General features: G+C 44.1%; 1 protein-coding gene across 1 annotated transcript in view; it reads right to left on the reverse strand.

The window, feature by feature from the left end:
- The window catches only part of USP15 (ubiquitin specific peptidase 15), a 124104-nt gene extending 111257 nt beyond the window's left edge, over nucleotides 1-12847 (reverse strand). The window contains 1 exon segment of the mRNA XM_038396941.2: nucleotides 12670-12847. Coding sequence (XP_038252869.1) covers nucleotides 12670-12758 — 89 coding nt within the window. The 5' untranslated portion in view covers nucleotides 12759-12847.
- Nucleotides 12848-26946: the final 14099 nt, after the last annotated feature.

The raw sequence follows: 26946 nt of genomic DNA on the forward strand, positions 1-26946 counted from the left end.
AGAGGAACTTTGTCACACCACTTTTCTTGGATGTTGTATCCCTCTGCTTGCTCTGTTAAGACTGATGCTTTCTGGTCGTCTGGTCATTTCTAGAAGCTGACTAATCCTCTGTATGCCTAAGTACATTTTGAGCATAACCACAACATAAATACGACCACCAGCACCATGGATAAAACTGGGTGCACTAAACCAATGAAGCACAGTGCTCTGTTCTACCATACAAGTCAGACAGTAGCAATTGCCTAAAAATGCTTTAAGTTTTTGGATTGTTTGCAACTCAAAGCGAATACAACAGCTCAATCATCAAATCCACACACTGATCATTTTAGAGACTTTTTTGCAGACATATAATACCTCAGTCTAATGAAATTGCATCTGAAGATTTAAAAACATCTCAGGGACTATTTGACCATATTAATTACTGTACATCTGGGAAACTCAGTTCAGAGCAGAGAATTTCTTTGTTTCACATGCAACTGACCAAACTTGTAATACATGATTCCAACATTCAAAAATAGGGAAATATTAATCCAGAACATTTTCTAGCATGCACAAATACTGACGATTCAGTTATTTTTTCCAGCCAGTTACATTGATTGCAATACAGTCTACAATTCATGGTTTTCTACAACACAATAAAAATTCAGTTGACAGCTACAAAACACCCCTGAAATTGGTGAATGTTCTGCCAAATCTATCACAATTTGGCAGCATGCATCTTTGCAAGCCCTTTTCTGCTAAAGATGAATATGACAGGAGAATAATTCTGACAGAGGAGCACTATAAGCAATCAGAAGATTTGTGTGTAGTCTAGCTCTGAAGCTTAGTAATTACAAGTTAATGTCATGGTTGTAATGTGATGAGGCACAATAATTTTCACGTAAAGCAACCTTTATTAAATGATTTTCCTGGTGAACAGCAAATTTAGGATCCAGATTGAGAAATTTTAGGGTTGCAAATAATAAATGTTAAATATAAAAGTGGGGTGTAATTTGAGAAAGAGGTCCATATTCAACACTTTTTTTCAAGCAAAATTTGTTTCAACTTCCATGAACAAGAAATTCTAAATAGTTACCCATACATACTTCAGAAAAGACATTTAATTATGCTATATTCAGAAGTCATGGACTCCACTATTATTTTCCAAGCATGGCCTACCAAAATGAATGTTTATTCTTCTTGATTTAGCTATTGCTCTAATGAGATCTTATTTTCCAGACAATTACTCTTTTCACAAAAGCTATAACTACATAGAGAAAAACCCACCGCTGGCCCATGCCAGCTGACACAGGTTCGTGGGGCTCAGGCTAATGGGCTGTTCAACTGCTCACCTGGAAGTCCACACAGTTCTTTGTTGTGTACGTGTACCCAAAGAGATAAAAGGGAAGAGGAAAATTCATTAAAATTGAGATGACTGCTGTTTGATCACTACTTTGACATGCATGTGATATCGATGTCGAAACACTAAGTAATTCGTGTACTAAAAATAAACTATTTTGAAAATAAATTGCACATGCTTAAAAAAAGCTACTATCTGTACAAAACCAGTTGGGAATGTTGCACGTATAAATTCTTAAATTAATATCATTCTCAGATGTTAATTAGAAAGTTCAATCCACACCAATTTATTTCACCTCCTCGAGTTCATAGCAAAACTACTCGAAATAATTTCAATAATGGTGAAAGTAGCAACTGTGATTATTAAGCAGCATTACCATATGATGAAAGCAATTTTGTATCTCTATAAACACCTGTTTATAAATGAGAAATGAAATACTTTATTCAGTAAGATTAAGAATATTGGAAAGAGTACAACCAAATGCCATGATTTTCCATCCCTAATCAGGAAAGATTTACTATGTTAAAGACAGAATTACATTATCTGTATTATAACCCCTATCGTACTCCATTATGGAATTAAGCAGCAAAAGCACTTTAAAAAATTATATTTATATATGTATGAAACCATCTGACTTTGAGGAGTGAAGGAAAAGAGTAGGAAAAATCAGAATTTTAGACAAAAAAATTGTAGACCCCCAATCCTGCAAACACATACACTTGTGAACGGTCTCATTACGTTCAACAGGACTGCTCGCATGCACAAAGTTAAGCATGTAAGTGTTGGCAAGATTTGTAGCATGGATGTTACATCACCCGTAAGGCATAATGAAGTGATAGGATATCAAATATTACAGAGAAGTAATTAACAAAACTATGGTCAATTCTACTGTTGCCATTCCAGAGGCTGGAATATAACATGGAGTCCTCAAGCATTTTCGCATAAATCCCAGTAGCACCCTTTTTTTCCAAATACTTTCAACAAAAGGGGCAAAGCTTTTCACCGCTGCCCATGGACTTCACTGATAACACCTGCCATTCTTATCTTTCATACTTATTTCTGGCAGCAGGTTTCTGGTTTGTAAAATCATACACATGGCTTGTAAAATATATCTTAGTAAAGACTTCTCCATGGAGTGTGTACAAATATGGTATTTATTAAAAAGCAATCTAGGTTATGCTTCATGTCTAGCACTTCTAATAGGAAAATCATTATAATTTGATCTTACCATGAAAAGTGCTATACAAAAGACAAGTAATAATATCATGGAATTACAAAAAAGAATGGGCAACAACTACAAGTGAAAGGCTACGGTTTTCAACTTTCTCTTTCCTCCATCGGTATTATTTGGTATCCTGTTTTTAAAATTATTTTTAATTTAGTCCAAACTGTACATTGTCTTTAGCAGAAGTATCAGTTGATGCTGATAAGAGGATACAGTGTGCAATGCACCAATTCCAGAGGCGCACTGCTTCCAAGCACAGTGCTGGGGATCTTGTGCCTCCTTGCTTATTTATGTAGTAAATCATAGTTGTGTTGTCCAAGATGACGAGAATGGATGGACAATAAAAATACGTGGCGTGACTTGCTTACTGCCCAGACTTCCAGGAAGTTGATGTGCATCCTGGCTTCTCGAGTGGTCCAAGTTCTGTGTGTCATGCGATCTCCCGTGTGGGCTCCCCAGCTGTTATGATGGTTTCTCTCAGTGAGGATGGGAGGAAGGGCATTCTGGAGCAGACTTGGAGTGGGTCTTTCCACCATCAGAGGGAGATGACGACTTCTGGGGGGATAGTGAGAATGGCGTCCAGGTGTTGGTGCATGGGGGAATAGCTCTTTGCAGCCACAGTTGTAGACAGCAGAAGCACAAGCAAGCGAAGACGTGACATACATGCACACTGCCATGTGGCCGAGGAAGGCAAGGCAAGTTCTGGCTGAGACTGAGGAGCTGGATGTCACTGAAGCGATCAGATGCAGTAGGCTCTGGAACCTGTCTTTTAGCACATAAGCATGTGCAGAGCTTGAGTTGATGCATGCTCCAACGAACTCCAGGAACTGTTTAGGGTGCAAAATCAATAGCTAGACATTCACACTCACCCCTAGGGAGGAAAGTAGTAGGAGTTGGGACGTTGATTCCCAAGCTTCCTTTCTGGATCATGCCACCAGCAGCCAGTCATCTAGGTAAGAGTAGACAAGGGACTCCTTGCTATTGGAGGTGAGCAACTACCACAGAGAAAAAACTTTTGTGAAGACTCGTGGAGCAGCAGTAAGTATGAACGGGAGGATCCTGTATTGGAAGTGTCAAAGACCAGTGAACAATCTGCAGATTGAGTGAATGTCAACATGGAAGTAGGTGTCTTGCATATCAAGAGCCGTAAACCACATGTCTTTTTCTAGCAAACTAATGATGGCTGCAAGCATCACCATGAGGAACTTCAGCTTGCAGATGGAACTGTCTCCATCCACTTTCTTCTTGGGCAGCTAGATATATTTGGAATAGAACCACATGCCCTGAAAGGCTGTAGGGATTTCTTCTACTGCTTCGCTCTGCTGCAGGGAGTTCACTTCTAGGATAAGAGTACTGTCATGAGAGTGAGCCGTGAAACAGGATAAGGGCAAGGGATATGGAGGAGGTAGTGTCAAACTAGATCAAACACCTGTGTCGAACAACATCCAGGACTCACTTGTCTGTGTTATTGCGCTCCATGCTGGTAGAAAGAGTTTGAGATGGCCCCAAAAGGGGATGGTTGGCAAGAGCATTCGGTGCAAAGTAGTTGATGGCTCTCTAGATGCACTCAGAAATATCACTTATGTGAAAACTGGGTGTGCTGCATGGAGGACTGCATCAGCAGACCAGGCGAATGAGATCTGTGAACCTTCGGGTGATTTTGTGGAGGTTCTTAGGCGCATTGGTGGTGGAACTTGAGAACTACATGTGTTGTGTAGGCATTAAAATTTTCATTTTGGCATATATATGACTATGGACCACAAGGCGGCTCTAGAGTCTTTCAGTGAATCATCTATCTCCTGGTTAAAGAGGTGCAATTCATCAAAAGGGAGATCCTCAATTGTGTTCTGTACTTCTCCAGGGAAGCCTAAGGAATGTTGCCAGAATTGTCAGAATTGCCAGCCATTCTAGCCAATACCAATGCATGCAAGATAGCTAGCAGTTGATTCCGACTCTCCTGCACCTCCTCCAATTGGATCTGAAGAGCATTAGCAACTCCTGAAATGAGGATAATTGTCTGGGGGGAGAGGAAGGCATCGAGAACACATCTGGTGATAAGAGGAAACTCCTCCGGATCCATCAGTATGGTCAGAGCAGGGCCGATTGGCACATTAGGAACCAGGGTTGGATTCAATGAACAACAGGGTGGTGAGACAGGGGATTCCTCATGGGTTGAGCAAGATGGTTCTGAAGGTGAATACTGGGGCTACGAGCTCCAATAAGGCCAACTTGGTTGATCCTGCTGTTGCTGTAGCAGTGCCCATGGAACCAGTTACCAGTGGCTCCTGGGCTGAGGCAAAGGGGGATACTGTCATGGTGGTATCAGAACCTTCCAATCCCTTTGGAAGAGAAGCAGCGGACCATGTGTAGTACCTGAATCCTCAGACTCAGAGGAACCAGAGTCCTGAAAGAATAGGGGTGCCAATGAACCAGGGTGTGTTGTAGCAGAATGCAGCAGATCCTACATAGGAGAGGGGGCCTTTTTAGCAGGCAAATGGAATGGAACATGCGGAGACCTCATCCATTCTAGGATAAACAGATCATGAAGCCCAGGAGCACATCTGAGTTTCCCAAGGGTCAATGGCAGCTAAACCACGGACAGAACCAGGGCCAGCAAGGGGACCTGCCGCAAGGCCAATGAATCATGCTGCATCAGCAGACCTGATGCAGGCGGGATGCGTGCTTCAGGAACTGGGACAGGCAGATCCAGTGAACGATGTGTTTTGTCGCTCTTTTGGGCCTTGAAATGTGACACTCCTCTGTGCCAGAGCTCGTAGATGGTGTCTTTCTGGGATCTGGAGGAAGATTTACTGCCATGCTTATGTGCATGCTTCCATGTTTCATAGCCAGGCCCCGGTGTGGGGCCATAGAGCTGGTACCAGCGGAACCAGATTGGGACTCCAAGGTAGGAGGTGCACTCCTGGACTACCCAGGATGATATACAGGGAGGGAGTGTGGGAGGTTCCCTGGCCAGGATCCAACTGCCGGCCCAGGGTGACCTCCATGATGAACTTCTTAAGGCGTAGGGCCTGGCCTTCCCGGGTGCAGGCAGGGATGGAGAGGCAGATACTGCACCTGGACGCTACAGAGGTTCTCCAAAGCAGTACAGACAGCATTGGTGCTCATTGCTGAGCAAAAACGAGTGAGGGCAGGAAGCGCAGACCTTGAATCCTGGTGTCTTCGGCATAATCCGGTACTCCAGATACGGTGCTTGGGGAACAGGGGGTTGGTTTGGCAGGAAACCGCCAAAGCAGCATCCCAAAGTCCTTAGTCGTATAAAAATTACTATGAATACTAAACTACAAAAAAAAAAAAAAACCCACAGTAAAATCCTAACTATGTATAAGAATAAAAAAGTTTTTCTGGAAAGTCCATCACCAAGGACAAGAGAAAAGCAGAAGCTCTGACTCAAGCCATGCCGTGGTGAGAAGGAATTGAAGACATGATCACCCCGCCCTTTATCATCTCAGGCGAAAGCACAATGTGATACAAAGGAACATGCACCAATGGACACTACTACTTCAAAAAGCTCCAGCTCTGGGCTCATGGAGCATGTGCACAACCCTCAATGGAATACAATAGGGACCATCAATCGAAGAAAAAGGTACCATTTTGCAGGTGGGTGAACTGGATGTGGCCTTTCAGTGTGAAATCAAGCAATACTCAAACCCACAACCTTCACTGTAGTTGAGCATCTTAACCACTCAGCAATTGCAACTTGCACTATGGAACTGCAAAGTATTACTATAGCATATGCTTGGTCATGAAGGTTTATTTAGGGTTTTTCATTATATCCCCAACATTTAACAGCTTATACATTTCTAAAATAAATCCTTTATGGCTGATATTTTCCATGCTTACTCTCAGTCCAAAAGTGAGTGTTTTTTCCTCTTTTTTAATGTTTGAGTCAATTCTTTTAAGTCATTTTGAGGGTGAATTAAGTTTCTTACACTGAGAAGAGACGGGGGTTTTTTTGCCCACAACTCTAAATAATTTACTATTTTGACTACAGTAGAACAAAAATTGCCAGGTGCTTCCTAAATGTAAGTTTAATAATTTTAAAGCTGCTCCAAGGTTTAATGACTCTGTTAAAAAATCTCCAACTCAGTTGTAATCTGAATTTGTCTAGCTTCACTTCAATTTCCAGCCACCGGGTTTTAAACTTTCATCTGAAAAAGAGCCCTTTATCATCAGATTTCTCCTCCCCACATTTGTATTTATAGACCATAATCAAGTCACCTCTTAACATTCTGTATGTGAAGATAAATAGATTAAGAATATGTCTATGCTACAAGTGCTACATTGGTATGGCTTTAGCATAGACACTTGCGACAGTGAAGGAAAGGGTTTCCCCATCATTGTAGTAAAATCTTTCCCTCGAAAGGCAGTAGCTAAATTGACAGATTAATTCTTCTATCAACCTAACAGGGTCTAGATTCTATACTATACTATACTACACTACTACTAAAGGGCGGGGTGATCATGTCTTCAATTCCTTCTCACCACTGCATGGCTTGAGTCAGAGCTTCTATACTAAACAGGGAATTTTTCACATCCCTGAGCAACGTTGCTAGGTTGACCTAAATTTTAGGTCTGTAGACCAGGCCTCAGTTTCAGTAATCTTACTGCAATCCAGGCCTCAAATAATTCTTGTAGATCTTTTCTGGACTCATTACAAATTGTCAACATCTTTTTTGAAATATGAACACCAGATCGGGACATAATATCCTAGTAATGATCTCACTAATGCTGTAAACAGAGATAAAAAGGTGTTATTACCAACTTGATATTCTGCTACTTATAAGGGAATTGCATTTATTTTCTTAGCCACCACACTGGGACCTCAAATTTGGCTGGGTTTCCAGCCATGAAACCTAAGTCCTTTTCTTAGTCACTTCTTTCCAAAATACAAGGTGCAAGCCCAGCCCATAAACAGCCCAGAATCTAAGATGAGAAAACATATGAAGAGGGTGCGGTGGAAAAGATGTGGAGGGAAAATAGAGAAAATCACTTTTTAAAATAAAGCATCAGTGATTCCCCCTGGCATCCCAGACAGCCAGTAATAGTAGCACACATGGGGGAGAAATGCGAAGGCAAGAATACTGGCCTTACAATCTAGCCCAGGGAAAGCACTCTGTGCATAAAGGAACAGCATAAGAGAATGTGAAGACATTTCCATGAGCAATGGACATACTTGTGGCTGAGGCTATGTCACAGGAAGAGAAGAGGGCAACATGATAAGAATCAGAGTTGGTAAGTAAGGAGAAGAGCCTTACAGGCAAGGACAAGAAACCTGAGCTTGATATGGTGGGAAACAGGAAACCAAGGGAGCGATTTAAGGGGTAAAGATTGGCACTACAACAGGCAAGAAAGATGAATTTCACAGCCACGGTTGTAAACAATGGAGGTGATGCCAAGGAGACCAAGGAATAGGAGATTGTAGTAACCATGATACAAGATAATGAGACAAGAAGTTCCAGTGGTATGGACAGAAAGAAATGGTCAGCTATTATAAATGCTACTTAGTAAAATTGGCAAGATTTGTACATGACTTTGATCTGGGGTAGGAAAATATCAAGGATGTATCAAGGTAACAGAGCTGGAAGAAAAGGTGTATGGTTGTGACTTCAATAGTGACATCACGAGGATGGGAAAAGAGATAGGAAAGATAAGGTAATAAGAAAGGTATTAAAAATGAATATTAAGAGTCACTCATAATAAGAATTTCATTAAATGGCAGCACTTTAAAAACTAAAAGGAAATACTTTTTAAAAAAAAATCTGAAACTCATTGCCACAATATTACTGAGACCAAGAGATCAGAATTTAAATAAAAGGATTAGACACTTGTATGGACTATGAAAATATCTACTACTATTACATTAGTTATACATTTTTTCAAATGGGGATTTAAAATCTGATGCTTTGGGGCATAAGCCAATCATTAACTGGCAGAGTTAGGAAGAAACTTCCACAAAGGTCAGGTTATTCCCTTTCCAGCAGTTTGAAAGTCTCAGAAATTATGGAAGAAGTTTTAATTCAATTAAGCAATCTCTAGTCATTCCAGATTAATGTTCAGTGAAAGTTTGCAGATGACACAAAAACTGGGGGAGTGTTAAATAACGAAGAGAACAGGTCACTGATCTACATCACTTGGTGAACTAAGCACAAAAACAATACACATTTTAAATATGGCTCATTGTAAATATATGTATTTGGGAACAAAGAATGCAGGCCATACTTACAGGAGGGGGCTTCTATCTTGGAAAGCAGTGTTGCGCTGAAAAAGACTTTAGGTTTGTGGCAGATAATCAGTTGAACATGAGTTTTTTCCTCCTGCTGATAATAGCTCATCTTAACTAATTAGCCTCTTACAGTTTGTATGGCAACTTCCACCTTCTCTGTATGAATGTGTATTTTATCTCTCTCTCTTTCTCTCTCTCTCCTTACTATACGTTCCATTCTATGCATCCGATGAAGTGGGCTGTAGCCTACAAAAGCTTATGCTCTAATAAATTTGTTAGTCTCTAAAGTGCCACAAGTACTCCTGTTCTTTTTGAGCTCCCAGTGTGATGTTGTGGTCAAAAGAGCTAAAGCGATCCTAGGATACATAAATGGCAAACTTGAGAAGGAGTAGGGAGGTTATTTTATCTCTGTATTTGGCACTGGTGGGACCACTGCTGGAGTATTGTGTCCAATTTTGGTACCCACAATTCAAGAAGGATGTTGATAAATTGGAGAACGTTCACAGAAGAGCCATGAGAACGATTAAAGGCTAAGTAAACATTTCTTATAGTGATACAATGAAAGAGCTCCATTTATTTAGCTTAACAAAGAGACAGTTAAGAGGTCACTTGATCACAAGCTATAAGTACTTACATGGGGAACAACTACATTCCATATCCAAGCAGGAGAAAGGAGAGCGAGCTAGGATTCTTACCAGGATGTTATTTTTGGACCTTGTTTGGGAACTCCCTATTTCACATAAGCCTCTGGCTAGTACGTGTTTTATAAATATGCATGTTCAACCACCATTCTCTGTGTGCTAGAAGAAAGAACATGTAAGCCTGTCTTTTCTCTTCAGATGCTCCCAGCTGAGGTATTCACAACTCTAACACCAGAGACCTAGTATCTGTGGGGAGAGGCGGGGGGGAGGGGAAATGGTCTCACTAATCTACCTCTCATCCATCATCCATATTTGAAATTCTCTCCCCATCATGATTACTCTAGCACTTTCCTCAAGCAGCAACAGAATTCTGCTGCCCAGAAGAGTCTAAATGGCAAAATTGAAACTAACCAATCTTGTAAATTTCACTATATTGAGAGTAGCAACAAAACTGTCAATAAGAGAAACAAGTTTTTGTATCTTGGTATTGATATCAATTTAATTTGTACAGTATATCTATTTGGGGAAAGTATCAGTGTGCCATTTTAAAAATCACCAGGTGACCAATGTGAATCAAGTTTATTAATATGGTACAGGAAAAAGGTTCTATGAGATACCAGTCTCCAAAGAGCAGTCCTGTACAGCCATGTTACATTCACCTTATGCAGAAGGTGTGCTCCCCAAGTCACATCCCTAAAGCCATCTTTCTAAACCCTACTTATTCACCTGTTAAAGGTACTATACAAGTCACCTGAAACAGGATTTAATTAATTAGCTTTTACCTTGTTTGTTTCTGGTACCATGCTGTGCCCTTTATCTTTTCTTCTGAAACCATGTATTCCAAGTCATGATGCACCCTTATCTTTGTTCTGAGCAAACGCATTCCAGGTACTAAGCACCTCCTAGGTTCCTATGGGTAATTCCTGTTACCATGAAGAAATAATCACAAGTCCTATACTTACAGTTTTCCTAGCTACTCCAGCCAAGATTTACTTCAGCATAAATTATAAGGACAGCATTATAACAAAGGTACAAGCCAATCTGAGCTACATAACTGCTATACTACCTCTTAATAATATGCATGTTTAAATGCCAGACACATATATCGTGGGTAGTACTATCAGCATAATATATAGGTATGCTAGCTATGATATATCAATCAACAAGCCCAAGCAGAATAAGTCAAAACAGAACATGGTATGATTTTTTTTCAGCATCACTTAATTTTGTGTGAATGACTGCTGAAGTCCTGAATTATGATATGATGCTCTCTTCAGACCTATTTTTTTTGTTTATAACAATAATGCTTAAGAAGCCACTATCCAATCTTTTCTGAATAAGTACCTAGTATAAAGTACTATAAAGGCATACCCCGTTTTGTGAAACCAGGGCTTTGGAGCTGTGCTCCTACTCCGCTCCAGCTCCAGGCAAAAACCTGCAGCTCCACTGCTCCGGAGCTGCTTTGCGCTCCAGCTCCAGGCTCGGCTCCAAAGCGCTGTGTGAAACCTTAAAAATTTAGCTCAAATTAGCTTAAAAATTCTACCCACTAAGTTTGCCAACTTACTCTTTGAACATTATGTCAATTAGAGTTCATATCCATTTTGTACTTACTCAGCCTCTCACAATAATCAGGCTTTTTAGAAGTTTGTTTTACAATCAAGCTAAGTTTCAGATATAGTCCCTGATATTATATGCTGAGGAAAATGCAACAATTTTGACCACACTGTCATCCTAATATCTATCTAAATAGATTGAATTTTTTAAACATGTCCAAAAGATGACTTTCCTTAAACTTACTGTCTTACACTCCTGTTTCTGCAGTCATATTACCGTCACAGTTAAACGAATTTCTTCCATTTTGAACACTACTAGTTCGAGAGTAATTCCTTGCACTTAACACAAGAAGTACCACTGTGATCAGTAATCTCTCTCAAACTAGAATTTTTTTTTAATGACCACCATTTCTCATTTTCAGTATTATTACTTTGTTAAATACACTTGTTCCCTTTTTCTAGATGCTTCTACTTTTGCAGAGTGTAAGACCAACTTGTTCTTATGTCAAGAAATGAATATCCACTCAGCACTCCATTTGAATAATGTATCAGAATATATGTATGGCTCTGACACGTGTTGTAGTAGTACCACCATTAAATACCATATTTTATAGAATTAGAACAACACTGAGTGGTGACATATTAGGCCAAAATGATGTAGATGGTCTACTTTAAGAGATCAAATTTACATTTAAATAAATCCAAATTTTGACACTTCATGGCTAAAGTGGGAGTGTGAAGGGGGGGGGGAGGCATTAGTCCTCCTGGAAGTATCAAGAATTTTTAAAATTGTCTTACTTGTGAGACAGTTTTCAGGGAATAGGAAATCTGAGAAGTCTCACTAACTGAACACCAAGTAAATAAAGGGAGTCACTAGACCTACCTTGTTCTTTATAAGCATGAAGATACCTAGGGCAGTTTGTATGATCTACTGACAATTAACAAGCTGCAACACCTCACAAAACACCCTTTTCAACAACAAAAAACAGATTCAGACTACAACTAAACAGCCCTGTCTGCTGGTATCTTCAGAGGGTTCACTATGGAGTGAGAACAAGAAGCTTGACCGAGGCCAAGCATAATTGTCGGGAGATTTTTCTGGGTGCTGCACCTGGCAAATATGAAGCCTGTTACTGCCCGAAGGAGAAGGTGGGGCCGTTTCCCTGGTTTCTGTTTGAACAACGAAACAGGCACCTACCGGGGGGGTTGGGGGGGGGGGGGAAAGGGATCGGGATCTGCTCATCGTCCTCTTCCCGGGGCCGGCCAAGTGCCCTGCAATACCAGGCCCCTCACCGTCCTGTGCATACGGGACCCGCCCACCCGAGCCCGTCACCAGAGCCGCAGGAGCGAGCTGCCCAGGGTGACCCCGTAGGGCCATGCCCGAACCAGGGTTCAGGGACACAGGAAGAGTCAGCGGCGTCGATTAACGCTGCCACTGCCCAGCCCCCGCCTTCCCGCTGCGCTACCCTCCCGGACCCGCGGGCAGTGGGCGCCCCCAGCGGAGGCCGAGTGCCGGGCCGGGCCCGTTAGCAGCAGGAAGCCTGTCTCCCAGAGCGGCCCCTCCCTGCCTCTCACAGCCCCGCGGGTGGGCAGCCGCCTGCACCGCTCACCCTAGGGCCCAGCGCTAGCGCCATCCCCGCCCCGCCCCGGCCCGGCCCCTCCCTCACCAGGTGTCGCCCTTGCGCAGGGCGGTTTTGAGCAGCGCCGCTACGTCCGAGCGCTGGGTCTCCAGATCCGCCGCGCCTCCCTCCGCCATCTTCTTCCCCCGGCGGCAGCGGCGGCGGTGGTGGCGGCAGCAGGGGCAGGAGCGGGCCGCGCTGCATGCTGGGAGTGACGCCAACCGGGGAGACGCCCTCCCCTCGCCATCACAACCCGAAAGCGGAGAAAGAGGGGAAACCGCCCGCCAGCTGGCGGCGCGGGAGCCGCTGCTGCCCCCTAGCGGCCGGGAGGTCTCTCCGCGCCGTGTGTGCCCGCGGGGGCGCGCGCCGCTGGTCCCACCTTGGGGACTCCCGCGCCGCCTCGGCCTGGCGCGGGCCCCTGCCCCGCGGGGCTCGGGACCTGCTGCCGCCCAGAGCCCCGCCCTGGTGTGGGGGCCCGTCCCTGGGGCGCCGGGGGGCCAGGCGGGGCACCCGGCGACTCCCTGGGCTGGAGAAGGCGGGCGGGCAGAGGCGGGGAGCGCGCCGTGACTGCAAAACCAAGCCCCTACCCAGCCCTCGGCAAGCCCAAGGGAGAACAGCTGTAAAGGGCAGGGAGGGGAGAGCTGGCTGGCGCCCTAAAGCATCCAGGGCTACCCCGGCGATAAAGCCACCAGGCGTTGTAACAGCCCAGGTGGGTGAGGCAATAGCTTTTACTGGACCCACTTCTGTTGGCCACAGAGACCAGCTGTCAGGCGACACAGAGCTCTTCTTCAGCGCCGGGAAAGCTACTCCAAGTGTCACAGCTGAGGTCTGAGCACCTTTCCCAGGCCTGTGTGGCCTGAAAGCTTGTCTCTCTCACCACCAGACGTGGGTCCAATAAAAGATACTGTCTCCCCCACCGTCTCTCTCTAATGGCCTGGGACTTGGGTGGCTACAACAACACTGTGTACAACAAAGGAATTTTAAAGTCGGAAGAGATTTTCAATGGGACTTGACGTAGTTGTGCTTGGGGGATGTGTTGAAACGGGGAGCTGCGTCCCTGCTTGGTGTGCACATCAGAGTGTCTCCAAAGCACGGGCGGCAGGGATCGTAGGCCATGGGAGGCTGGGCTGCCCCAAACAGCCTGGGTGGCCCCACCCACATTCCACCCCCAGAAGGCCCCCTCCTGCAGTTCCTGATGCTCTGCCCTGGCCCAGGCTGGCTGGGGTGGGGGTGGCAGGGTTACCACATGGACTCGGGGCAGCTGGCACTGGGGCCGCGCTGTCTGCCCAGCACTCAGACCACGCCACCTGGCACTCCAGGGCTGGGGTGCTGCAACTATTCTACCCAGGTCTGGGGGCACTCCAGCCATGCCACCTGGCTGCCCAGTGCTGGGGGAGTGCTCTGGGCTCCTGCGGAGGAGAGGGAAGGTCGGGGCCTCAGGCAGAAGGGGAGGGGCCGGAGAATGCAGATAATTGAGTATACAAGAACAGACTGTTTGCTGAGGAGAGAACTGAAAAAAATTCAAAGGAAAACCAAATATAATAAATGTACAGAAAGGAAATGCACAATTTTTTGGCCAACATATCAGAAGCCTAATGGAATTGAGATAAGAAAAAGAAAGATATCAGGACAGTCCTTGGCTGCTGCTATGGCCCTCCAGAATAGCTAGAATATGTTTTGGTGATCAGCTGTTTTTTTAATTATCTATTTACTGGAATAAATAGGGGAAAGGGAAGGGGGAGCAACTGTTTCAATAAACAGCAAGATTATCTTTATACATAGCTTGTTGCTCAAGGCTATTCTGGAACTAATATAAATGACCAATTCAGCTGAAGTTGAGGAGCATGACAGCTAGTGATTGTAGTGATGCTGCACAAAAGCTAATTTTTGACTTCTTGTAAGGGGATCTAGTTGACTGTTGTAATAATATTAAGGAGAGCAATCTCCACCTTCCTACCTAGTGCAGTGTTGAACAGTTAGTCATGGTAGCGATGAGGCATCTGATCCACTAATGAGTGGATTTGGAAATCTGTCTCAGCTGGAAATGTAGGGAGATTGCAAATGAAACTTTAATCTTTTGCTCCTACATGCAAGAGAGAGGTTGGCTTTTTACAAGCCTGTTCTTCAACAGAGTTATTGAGGTTACTTTATTTAATACTTGTAACGTTTTAAAAGTGTTTTCCATAAAGATATCAATACTTAGCCCTTATATGATATTCTGTATCTTCAAAATGCTTTACGAATGTGAAGTAATAACAGTATAAAGTAATAAACCTCAGGAATTTAAATCTAAGTAATTCTCTGCCATGTGAAAGATGTTATGATTGTATTATAGATTTAAGAAATAAGAAGGGATAATAGTAAAGGAAAAAAATTCTGACAAATCAAAAGAGCCTTCCTTCTGACAACTCACTGTCTAATAGATGTACAAGCTTACGCATGGGTGTAAACCCCTTCCCAGCAGTCACCATTGGCTCTTCTTTCAGGTAGTTGCACAGGTGACAGACTCAGAGGGCCACAGCCCAACTTGGGTTCAGGTGATCCAGTGGCACCAGGGCCAGGAAGGGGGTGTAGTGGGTCAGGTCATCACGAGGAATAACTTCACCTGCATGCTGTGGCGAAAGCCAATGGGCCAGAGCAGGGTCAGCCCTATGGGATAGGAGCCATTGCAGACTGAGTGCTCTTCAACCAACAACTCCTAAAGACCTCCCATCCCCCAGAGACAGGACTTCAGTCTTCCTGCCAGCATGGTCCCCACACTTTAAATGGTGCTCCGCCTGGGATTTGGGAGCCTGAATCCAGGAAGCCCTGCATGATCCTGTGTTACCACAGATAAAAGAGTCAGACTACAAGTTGAGGAGAAGAACAAAGTTTCCATGGACTTCAATGGAGAAAATGGTAGAATTTACAAGGAACATTTTTGGGGGGATGTCACAAAGGTAGAGTACAGGAAAGAGTATAGTCAGCCTTCTACTTAGCATTTATGCTTGGGGAACCCCACTCCATACTAGCTGGGCTGAGGTACAGTGCTAAGTAAAAGTACTTACTGTTACTCAGCGCAAACGTAAAGTACTTTGTTGTAATGCAGTTTGCTGGTTTTCTTATATAAAGTACTTCAGTGAGCTCTGTGGGTGCTTGAATTAACTAATTTTAATTTTTTAAAAAAGAGAAAAACCCTTTCAGAGGCCAGGGGATCTTAATTATCCTTTTTTTTAAAATGTGAGCTGTCTGAGTCTATAAAAAATTAGAATGTAGAGACTGCTAGTCAAGAGTACCAGTTTTAAAAACTGATGTCTATGCCCCTGGGTACTCAGGTCTGTCATGCCACTTAAATGAGCACATCTCTGTGATAAATGGCTCCTTATACCAAGAATCATAGCAATATTCAAGTTACTCCTGATCCCAAGGATCAGTCACCCCAAGTTAATTGCACTTTGGGTCTCACACAAATAATAATGCTTGCAGCCAATCCTATACTAAGCTATATGAAGATTTATTAAATCGGAAAAGGAAATTAGAGACTTGTATATAAGGTTAAAGCCAGCAAACAGACACATGAATGACCTACAGTCTTAAGTTAGAAACAGAAAGGAGCATAAACTTTGGCAAGTCAAATGTAAAAGGATAATTAGGCAAGCCAAAAAAGAATGCAAAGAGCAACTAGCAAAAGACACAAAAGCTAATAGCAATTTTTTTTAAAAAGAATCTCAGATACAGGAAACCAGTTTGATCGAGATGCTAAATGAGCATTCAAGGAAGCTGAGGCCATTGCAGAGAAGCTAAATGATGTCTTTGTATCAGTCTTCACTGCAGAGGATGTCAGAGAGATCCCCACACTTGAGCCACTCTTTTTAGGTGACAAATCTGAGAAACTGTCCCAGATTGAGGTGTCAATAGAAGAGGTTTTGGAAGAAATTGATAAACAGTAATAAGTCAATAGTACCAGATGGTATTCACCCAAGAGTTCTGAGGGAATTTGAATATGAAATTGCAGAACAACTGACTGTAAAATGTAAACTATAACTTAAATCAATCTTAAAACCAGATGACTGGAACATAGCTAACGTAATGCTGATTTTTAAAAAAGGATCAAGGCAATCCTGCAATTAGAGGCTGGTAAGCTTAACTTCAGTACCAGGCAAATTGGTTGAAACTGTAGTAAAGAATAGAATTTCAGATAAGTAGATGAACATGATATATTGGAGAAGAGTCAGCATGGCTTTGTAAAGGGAAATCATGCCTCGCCAATTACAATTCTTTGAGGGAATCAACAAGCACATGAACAAGGGTGATCCAGTGGATATAGTGTGATTGGACTTTTGTGAAGCCTTTGAAAAGTTCCCTCACCAAGGCTCGTAAGCAAACTAAGCAGTCATGGGATAAGAGGGAAGGTCTTCAGCCCTGCCACTGAGTTGCTATATGACCACGGGCAAGCCCTGTCTTTTCTGGATTGTCTATTAAGATTATAATCACCTCAGGACAAGGACTGTTTTTCACTGTATATGTTCAGTGTCCTAACCTTGTCTGGGCCCTTTATGTGTTATTTTAATACAAATAATAACAATACAGGTGTTCCGTTGAATTTTTGTACCGCTCTTTGGTTGGTGCAGTAGTATCTGCTATCCCAAATTTAAATCTGAAATGCACTTATTTTGAGGGGGAATGCCATCTTTTATTCGATAAACTTGGTCTGAACATAGCTGTTCCCAGAGAGAACTTACATTTAGGGTAAGTGAAGTTAGACCTGATCCTGAAACGACAGAAGTCAAAAGCAAAGATTCCAAGGAAAGAAATAGATTATACCTATTATTAAAATATTATATGTAAAAAATCCACCAGAAGCATGAAATATTTTAAGAAATGGTTGGATAGGAAGTAAATGAAATCCATCCATTTGCTAATATAGGCACAATTTAAGTAATTTACACCGATTTAACTACATCAGTCCTTGTAGAACAAGCAAGAGAAGATAGTCTGGTTAATGGGATGTAAACACTATGCCAAAAGAACATAACGAGAAGTTCTACTGTCTACTTAAAAGAGAACTGAGAAGTCTCTAAAGACACTGAAGTGTAATTGGAGAAGAGTCATAGATTCCAAAGCCAGAAGGGAATTGTCAGTGACCAGGACATGGGCGGTTGTGCTAAGTGACTGCAGCAGAAGGCCGAGCTGGGATCAGGAGGCAGCAGTGATGAGCTGCCAAAATCTTAACGGGTTCCCTCCTCACCCTACGAGGGGGTCGTTTCCCACCCCCGCCCCCCAGGACTCCTGCCCCATCCAACTCCCCGGGTTCCTTGACGCACCCCCCCCGGACCCATGCGCCATCCACCCCCCTCCCCTGTCCTCTGACTTCCCCCAGAACCGGGCACGAGGGTCTTGTGGACCACCGAAGTGGGTGCCCACCTCACCCCTAAGAGCCAGAGCCTGCCGGGGGCCGAGGTGGGGAGTCCCGGTGGTGCTTACCTGGGGCAGCTCCCTGGAAGCATCCAGCAGGTCCCTCTGGCTCCTAGGGGCGGGGGAGCATAGCTGGGGGGGAGCAGAGGGAGCGGCCACTCCCCCCACTGATCACATCAAAAGTGGCGCCTTATGCACCGACTCCCTGGGTGCTCTGGGGCTGGAGCACCCACGGGGAAAATTTGGTGGGTGCAGAGCACCCACTGGCAGCTCCCCGCTCCGCGCCCAGACCCAGCTCACCTCCGTTCCGCCTCAGCCTCCTCCCCGAATGCAGCGCCCCACTCTACTTCTCCACCTCCCCCCGCCCGGATTCCCGTGAATCAGCTGTTCGGCGGGAAGCCAGGGAGGACTGAGAAGCAGACCACGGCTTCCCGCTCAGGCCAAAGGTGGCGGAGGTGAGCTGGGGCGGGGAGCGGATCCCCTGCGCATCCCCCTCCCCTGGTTTACCTGCTGCGGCACGGGCGGCCCTCCTCACGTCCCCCCTGCCCTAGCTCACCTCTGCTCTGCCTCTCTGGGCCTGAGCAGGAAGCTGCCGCTTGCTTCTCAGCCGGCCCCGGCTTCCCACACAAACAGCGGATTCGTGGGAAGCCGGGGGGGGGGGCATAGAAGCAGAGCAGGGCAGCGCGTTCACGGAGGAGGCAGAGCGGAGGGGAGGGGAGGTGAGCTGGGGCCGGGGATCGGATGGGGAGCTGCCAGTGGGTGCTCTGCACTCACTACATTTTCCCCTTGGGTGCTCCAGGGCTGGAGCACCCATGGAGTCGGCGCCTAACGCACCACTTTTGGCCGGTTAAATTTAGAAGCCCTTTTAGAACCAGTTGTCCCTCGCGGAACAACCGGTTATAAAAGGGCTTCTAAATTTAACAATCGGTTCTAGCGAACCGGTGCAAATCGGCTCCAGCTCACCGCTGGGAGGCAGAGCCCGGGGTCATAACTGCAGTCAGAGATCAGGAATCAGACCTGAGGGGTGGAACCAGGTTACCTTAGGGAGAAAAGGCAGGAACTATCACAGCAACGACCAAATGCTTTGAGAAACTGCTCAACTGCTGCTGAGCTTAAGAACTGGTCTGCTGACTCTTCCAGCCAATCAGGCAGAATAGCTAACCAGGCAGCCTACTGCAGGCTAGCTGCACTTGTTAGGTTGCCTAGAGACTGGCTTTGCTGCAGATCCTGCTTCCTGACAGGACCATTGTGATTATTTACTCTGACAAGCTATAGAATTTCCCCAAAATAATTCCTAGAGCAGATCTTTTAGAAAAGCATCCAATCTTGACTTAAAAATGGTCAGTGATGGAGAATCCACAACAACACTTAGTTAATTGCTCCACTGGATAATTACTCTCACTGTTAAAAAATCACATCTAATTTTCGGTCTGATTTTGTCTAGCTTCAACTTCCAGCCATTGGACCATGTTACACCTTTCTCTGCTAAATTGAAGAGCTCATTATTAAATATTTGTTCCCTGTAATTATAGACTGTAATGGAGTCACCCCTTAACCTTCTCTTTGTTAAATTAAATAAATACTATTCCTTGCGTCTATCATTGTAATCAGAGGCGGATTAAAGTTTCCTGGGGACCTGGGCCAGAGCAAGTGGGGGGCCCCTCCCCACCCCTTCTGCCTGCAGTTCCAGCACCCCTGTTCTGCCCCTTCTACCTATGGCCCCACTCACAGCCCCACTCCTTTCTGCCCCTTTCCTTGGGCCCCACCTCTGTTCCTCCCATGGTTCCACCCCATTCCGCCCTCCCCCACTACAGCCCCACAACCTGTTTGCTCCTTTCTGCCTCCCCCCCATGACCCCAAGACAGGAGAAGTTCTGTCCCATCACCACGTGGCAGGGAGCGAGAGCTCCTTCAGTCCTAGAGACACAGCAGGGGTCCAGGCACTGGGGCTTCTCCCGCTTCTGTGGGGGATGAGGGTCGAGGTGCTGGGACTTCTCCCACCCTGTCTGCCCAGTGCTTCTACCGGAGACGGGGTGCAGGAGCTTCCCCCACCCAGCCCCGCCCACCTGGCACTTCTGCCAGGGACAGGGGTGGGGGGCTTCCCCCGCCCCACCCAGCCAGCTCAGCACTTCTGCCGGGGAGGGGGATCGGGTTGCGGAGGCTTCCCCTGCCCTAGGCCCCGCCCACCCAGCACTTCTGCCAGGACTCTGGGCTTCTGCAGCCCATGGTGGATTTCTGCTTGGAGTGTGGTGCCCATTTTTCTGGGACCTCTGGGCACAGGCCCCATCAACCCATTGGATAATCTGCCACTGATTGTAAGGCAGGTTTTCTAATTCTTTAATCATTCTTATGGCTCTTTTCTGAACCATCTACAATTTTTCAACATTATTCTTGAGTTGTAGACACCAGAGCTGAACGCAGTATTCCAGCAGAGATAAACTAACCTCTCTACTCCTATTCAAGAGTTCCTTGTTTATTCATCCCAGAATAGAGTCTCCCCATTCTATAAATATGGCCTACATTCTTTGTTTCTGGATGCATACATTTAGCTATGTTAAAACAGTCATTGTTTGCTTGTGCCCACATTACCAAGCTAGCCAGATTGCTCAATAGTAGTGACCTGTTGTGACGTTATTAATATGAAGTGGGACCGTATAGATCATTGTTACAACCAAGATCCTGTAGTGGCACCAAATCTTGTATAAAGGTGGTCAAATAAGGTATCTAAGACAAGGTTATGGTTTGCTGGTTATGATTATGCTATCTCTATGCATGTATCATTTTTGTATTTAAAGTTATAAATATTGGCTCTATACTGTCTGTGTTTCAAATTTGTGCTACGCTTCTGGGTGACACCCCAGATAATTTGGCGTCAGCACTGCCTAGCCTGCTTGATGGCCCATTAAGGACCATCAGCTATACAACTGACCCACTGAGAGAAGGCAGATACATCTTGTGACTCAGCAAGGCATGCAGGGACATGCCTATGTACAGAACTCTAAGATTTTTCCATGCCATGTGTCAGACAGCTTGTTTTTGGAACAAAGAAAGCAGAGGCCACATGGCAAGAGACTATAAAAGGCTGCTGCATCTCCTCCATCTTGTCTTCAATTCTGCTTCTGACCTCTGGAGGAACCTTGCTACAAACTGAAGCTCTGAACAAAGGACTGATGACCCATCCCAGTTGTGGATGTACTCCAGAGACTTGATTTAAACCTGCAGTTTATTCCATCACTGCTACAAGCCTAAACCAAGAACTTTGCCATTAATGTATGTAATTGATTCCATTTAACCAATTCTAGCTCTCATCTATATATTTTTCCTTTTATGAATAAATGTTTAGATTTCAGATTCTAAAGGTTTGGTAACAGCGTTATTTGTGGGTAAGATCTGATTTGTATATTGACCTGGGTCTGAGGCTTGGTCTTTTGGGAGACCCTTTTTTCTTTTACTGGGGGTATTGGTTTTCATAACCATTTGTCCCCATAATGAGTGGCACTGGTGGTGATACTGGGAAACTGACATGTCTAAGGGAATTGCTTGTATAACTTCTGGTTAGCCAGTGGGGTGAGACCAAAGTTCTCTCTGTTTGGCTGGTTTGGTGTGCCTTCGAAGTGGAGAAACCACAGTCTTGGGCGTAACTGCCCTGCTCTAAGCAATTTGTCCTAAACTGATACTCTCCGAAGTGTCCCACCAAAGGCAGCATAGTTATACCTGCCCTCTTCATTATTAAGCACTTCCCCCATTTTTGTGTCCTATGTAGACTTTATCAGTAATGTTTTCTGCCAGGTCATTCACAAAAATGTTAAATAGTGTAGGACGAAGAATTGATACCTGGGGGACCCCAGTAGAAACATATTCACTTAATGATTTTCTCTTTACAGTTACATTTTGAGACCTATCAGTTAACCAGCTTTTAATCCATTTAATGGCAGTGTTCCTGTGTCGAAATTGTGGTAGAAGCCTAATATTGAGGGATCTGCAATATTGCGAATTAAGTAGGGCCTTAATGATAAGACTACATCTTCTTTTTTTTTTTTAAGATACATAACAGGGGAAGAAAAGGCACTGTGACAATCTGCAGAGACTATTTCAAATAACAATAGACTTAAACTGGCTGAATAGTTGAGATATTGATGTATGACAGGAATTAAACAAAAGCTTATTTGATACCTAACAGGTCTATGATTCTGTGAATATACAATATAAGTTTGTATCATTTGTACAGTAGAGAGAGACGGAAGAGTTGTCTAAGGCAGTGATTGTATTTTCTTTTATTCCATTGTAGGAGTTAGACAGTATGAGCCTAATTTTCAGAAGTGGTAAGTACCCATCACTTCAGTTGGCATCAGTGGGAGTGGCAGGTATTCAGAACCTCAGAAAATCAGACCCTGTGGAAACAGCGTGTGTCTGTGGGCTTGATCTTTCAGTTCTTATTTAGGCATATTTCCAGTTGACTTAAAAGGCATTACTTGTATAAATGGGAGACATCTGTATAACACACCTATATTTTTTATAGATGATTATTAAGTCTTATCTCACCTTGTGTCTTCTAATTTTAGGTCAAATTCCTGAGGACTGGAAAGCAGCAAATGCTGATGTCAAAATGGCTTTTCAGTAAGCCTGCGAGTTTGTCACGGAGGTCACGGATTCCCCACACCCAGCTAGATTGCATGAGTGCTCCCTGAGGCACTTATGAATCACACAGAGAGAGGCACCAGCCAATTCCTTCCAGCTCCCAGCTTTGGACCACAGAACTGTACCATCTTGTCCTTGTCAGAAGCCTGACCAGTGTAAGTTTATTACCCAGTCTGTCCCTCCCTCAATGTGGAAAGGACATACATAAGCCATTGACAACTGAGCTGAGATTTCCCAAGAACTTCAACCAAAATACAGTTTTCAGTAAACTATAAAACAGCTTTATTAAGTACAGAAAGATAGATTTTAAGTGATTATAAATGGTAGGCATAAAAGATCAGAGATAATTACCTTTTATTTTCTTTGGTAAGTGCACAGTCTAAATTTTGAACCTTATTATACTATGCAATATCTGGATCAAAAGCAGCTTTCTCATCCCACTGGATGTTACAGTTCTTAATACACAGGCTTCCCCTTTTAAATCTGAGACCAGTCTCCTCAGTTGAAGTCTTTGTCGTCCCAGCATTCTTGTTGCTTCGAGCGTAGATTTGGGAGGAGAAAGGCCAAGGCATGATGCCACTGTCCCTTATTTTATACCCTTAGTTCATGTGCCTGGAAAATACTCCCAGACATGTCTTGGTGAGCTTTGCTGAGTCACAGAGTTGGGCAATCCCCCATTATATGATGCTAGTGCAGCACTCTGACAGTATTGTAAATTCCTTGATTATAACTCTCCTGCTGATTAATGGTCGCCTAACCCCCATCTCCTCCTGGGAGTAGTTCTCCTCCTTTGTTGTCACTAGCAAACTTACAACATATTTTAGTAACAACCATACAACAAAATATCCTAACAGTATACGTATTTGGACAAAACAACAGGTTTCAGCAGATCATGATTTTTCATATGATATCTTACATGACATGCTTTGTATGAAATATATCATAATTATATGACGGGGTGGATATGGGGTTCCAGGGTGTTGCTTTTAGGTACACATTGCCACAGCTGCATGCTGGGACTTTCTTTCCAAATGAGAAGATTCAAATGGGGGATGTGGAAATGCTCATAGTGATCCTGGGAAACCCCGACTACCCCTTGTTCCCATGGCACAGGAAGCCTTGCATGGGGAACCTAGACAGCATCGAGAAGTGCTTCAACAACAGGCTAAGCAGATCCTGAATGACTATTGAATGTGCCTTTGGCCGATTAAAAGGTCACTGGCACTCTCTTTTTGGCAAGTTAGAGCTCAATGAGGAAAATATTCCAATGGTCATTGCATCCTGCTGTACACTGCATAACTTTTGTGAAGGAAAGGGGGAAAAGCTTCCCTGGGGTGGAGCGCTGAGGTAGATCAGCTGGTTGCTGATTTTGAGCAGCCAGATACCAAGACAATCAGAGGGGCACAGCAGGAGGTATTTGAATTAAGGAAGCTTTGAAGGAGTATTTTGACAATGATTCTCCATAATGTGTGTTTATGTGATGCATTCAGCCAGGCAATGTTTGCTTGCCACCTTGAGTGACCCCTGTAGTGCTTGCTTCCTGAGAGTTAACTGTACTGAGCAAATATTCCTGGGTTTGAATGTTAGTACCAACTAACGTATGTATGATACAAATAAAGACTCATTTCATTTTAAAGACTAAAGTTTAATAACTGGACAAACCACACAAAAACATTTCAAACAGGGGACATGGTAATGAGGAACAGTTTCTCGGTTACGGCTCTCACAGCTGTGTGTAACTGCAGCTTTCATTGTGAAACCAGAACCTAGGGATAGAGAGCAGAGGGTACTGCGAGGAACATGAGAGGAATGTGGTGTGGGAGTTCGGGGAGGGCATGGCTGTATTGGCTGCAGAGGCAGTCATGCATCGATGTGTTCAGAGTGCAACACAATGAGGGATTTCAGCATCTCTGTTTGGCCATCCAGAAGCCTTATCATCCCCTCCTCCCCCTTTGTCCTTTCCAGGATATCCAGCCTCAGTTTTTCATTAATTGTCTCCCTCCATGCTCTTGTTTCACTATGTTGTATCCGTGGACTGCAGCACTTCGCAAAACGTATCCTCCTTATTCCTCCTTGTTCACTGTTTTATCTGACTAGGCACTCTAAGTAGTAGTCAGGATGCTCCCACTTCATGGCTTGGCCCTCCAGCCAGGTCACTGTAGTTTTCCCCTGCCTGGCATAGCTAAGTCTCTCTGAATCAGCTGTTCATTTGGCATCTCCAACAATCCTATGCCACTTTCCTGTGGCTGGTAGAGGAACCCAGGCCTGCTCTCTATCCTGGGTTCCAGCCCTGGAACTCTATACTGAGCAGCGAAGGTCTACACAGTCCCCTTCTTTGCTGCTGTTTCCCTGGGCTTCTCCCTACCTTGCCTTCTCAGACTCTCTTTCCCCCTCAACTCCTCTCAGGTGGGCCCATTCTTTCAGGAACAGAATCCCAGGGCTTTTGCTCCTCTCTGGGTTTACTCCTATCCATCACTCTGTGCCCAGAGAGTGACTACAGACTCGCTCCCGGTAGCCTCTTTTTGAGCTCACTACTTGGCCTTGTATCAGCCCTGCCTGCTTCAACTCAGCTGGGCTTCATCCTCTATCAGAGCTTGCTATTGAGCCTCACTCTCCCTCAGGTATGGCTCATCAGGTTATTTAACCCCTCCTGAGCCACATTAAACCTGTCAGGGCTAGTGTGCATTGAATACCTCATTACATACCGCTTCGAGATGCACTGAAAAAAATGCTATATAAGAGCTAGGTATTATTATTAGCATGACCTCCAACTCATAATTGACAATCGGGGATGAATGTCTGACAGTTAATACCATCACAATCCCCAAATCATATATTTAGAATGTGAGAGTGTTCAAATAAGTAAAGTAAATATTTGAAATCTCTTATATTATCATTTTCTTTATGTGAAAGGTGTTTTGAAAGAATTTTGAAGTAAGGTTGTATGTCAAAGAACTATTGTGAAAGAGTTTGAAACACTACCTGAAGTCAAAGGAGCCAATTTCAGTTCATAGACACATGGGGGCAGCAGTAGCTTAAATATTGTAAAGAAGGCTACAGCCTACAAAAAAGTCTGACAGTAAAGGATTAATTTACACTTATCTAAGTAAACAAATGAAAGCAAAGAGTGAAAAAAAAATCTGTGCTAAAATATGGCTGTCAAATATGCTGTTGCCCCCAGAAATTCTACCCCATACAAGTTTACAACCAGTCAGCCCAGATTTTCAACTTTCACCTTAAATTTTCATGTTAAATGTACTTTAATAGCCCTTTAGTGCTTTGTATTATTTCACACACAAAAACTAAATGTAAAGAGACAAAACTTTCTGTTTTATAATTTTTTATTTGCATATTTATGCCCTAAATAAGGGTGATCATTATCACATATTTGCCAAAGAAAGCCAATATGTTCTGCACTGTACAAGACACTCCCTTGCTAGAGAGCTGAGGACCTGGCAGCTGGGCATAGGGGAAAAAAGAAGCCCTGGGAAACCCAACACCAGGGGTTACTTTTGGATAAGTTTTTCTCCCTCTTGATCTGATAATTCCCACTTATTAACCATGTGGGCCAGATGGAAGATGTGGCTTTTTAGGAGGGACTGTTTGAGTGAAGAGAGTATGAGGTCCAAGCATATAGAGATTAGGAGGAGTTTGGGAGCCAGGACAAGAGGAAAAGACTAAGGTAATGTCTTTTTTTGTAAAGGTGCTGTCTGCTTTTCTTCACTCAGGTTTGCAACTTGGGCCTTTTGGTAGGATTCTTCTTTACCTCTGCACTTGTAAAGAAAGTTATGATCTTCTTTCAGATATGGACCTCTTCCCCTCATTAAGTATTCCTTTTATCAGATCCAGATTGTATATTGCCAATTGGAGATATACCTGAAGACATAAGAATGGCCATACTGGGTCAGACCAATGGTCTGTCTGGTCTAGTGTCTTGTCTTCCGGCAGTGGCCAATGCCAGATGCTTGCAAGGGAATGAATAGAACAGGGCAATCATCAAGTGATCCATACCCTGTCATCCAGCCCCAGCATCTGGCAGTCAGAGGCTTACAGACACCCAAAGCATGGTATTGCATGCCTGACCATCTTGGCTAATAGCCTTTGATGTACCTATCCTCCATGAATTTATGTAATTCTTTTTTGAACTCTGTTATAGTTTTGGCCTTCAGAACATCCCATACCAATAAATTCCACAGGTTGTCTGTGTGTTGTTTGAAGAAATACTTCCTTTTGTTTCAAACCTGCCTATTAATTTCATTGAGGACCCCCCCCCGTCCTTGTTTTATAACACTTC

The sequence above is a fragment of the Dermochelys coriacea genome, chromosome 1 (genome assembly GCF_009764565.3).
Source record: "Dermochelys coriacea isolate rDerCor1 chromosome 1, rDerCor1.pri.v4, whole genome shotgun sequence".
NCBI classification, from domain to species: Eukaryota; Metazoa; Chordata; order Testudines; family Dermochelyidae; genus Dermochelys; species Dermochelys coriacea.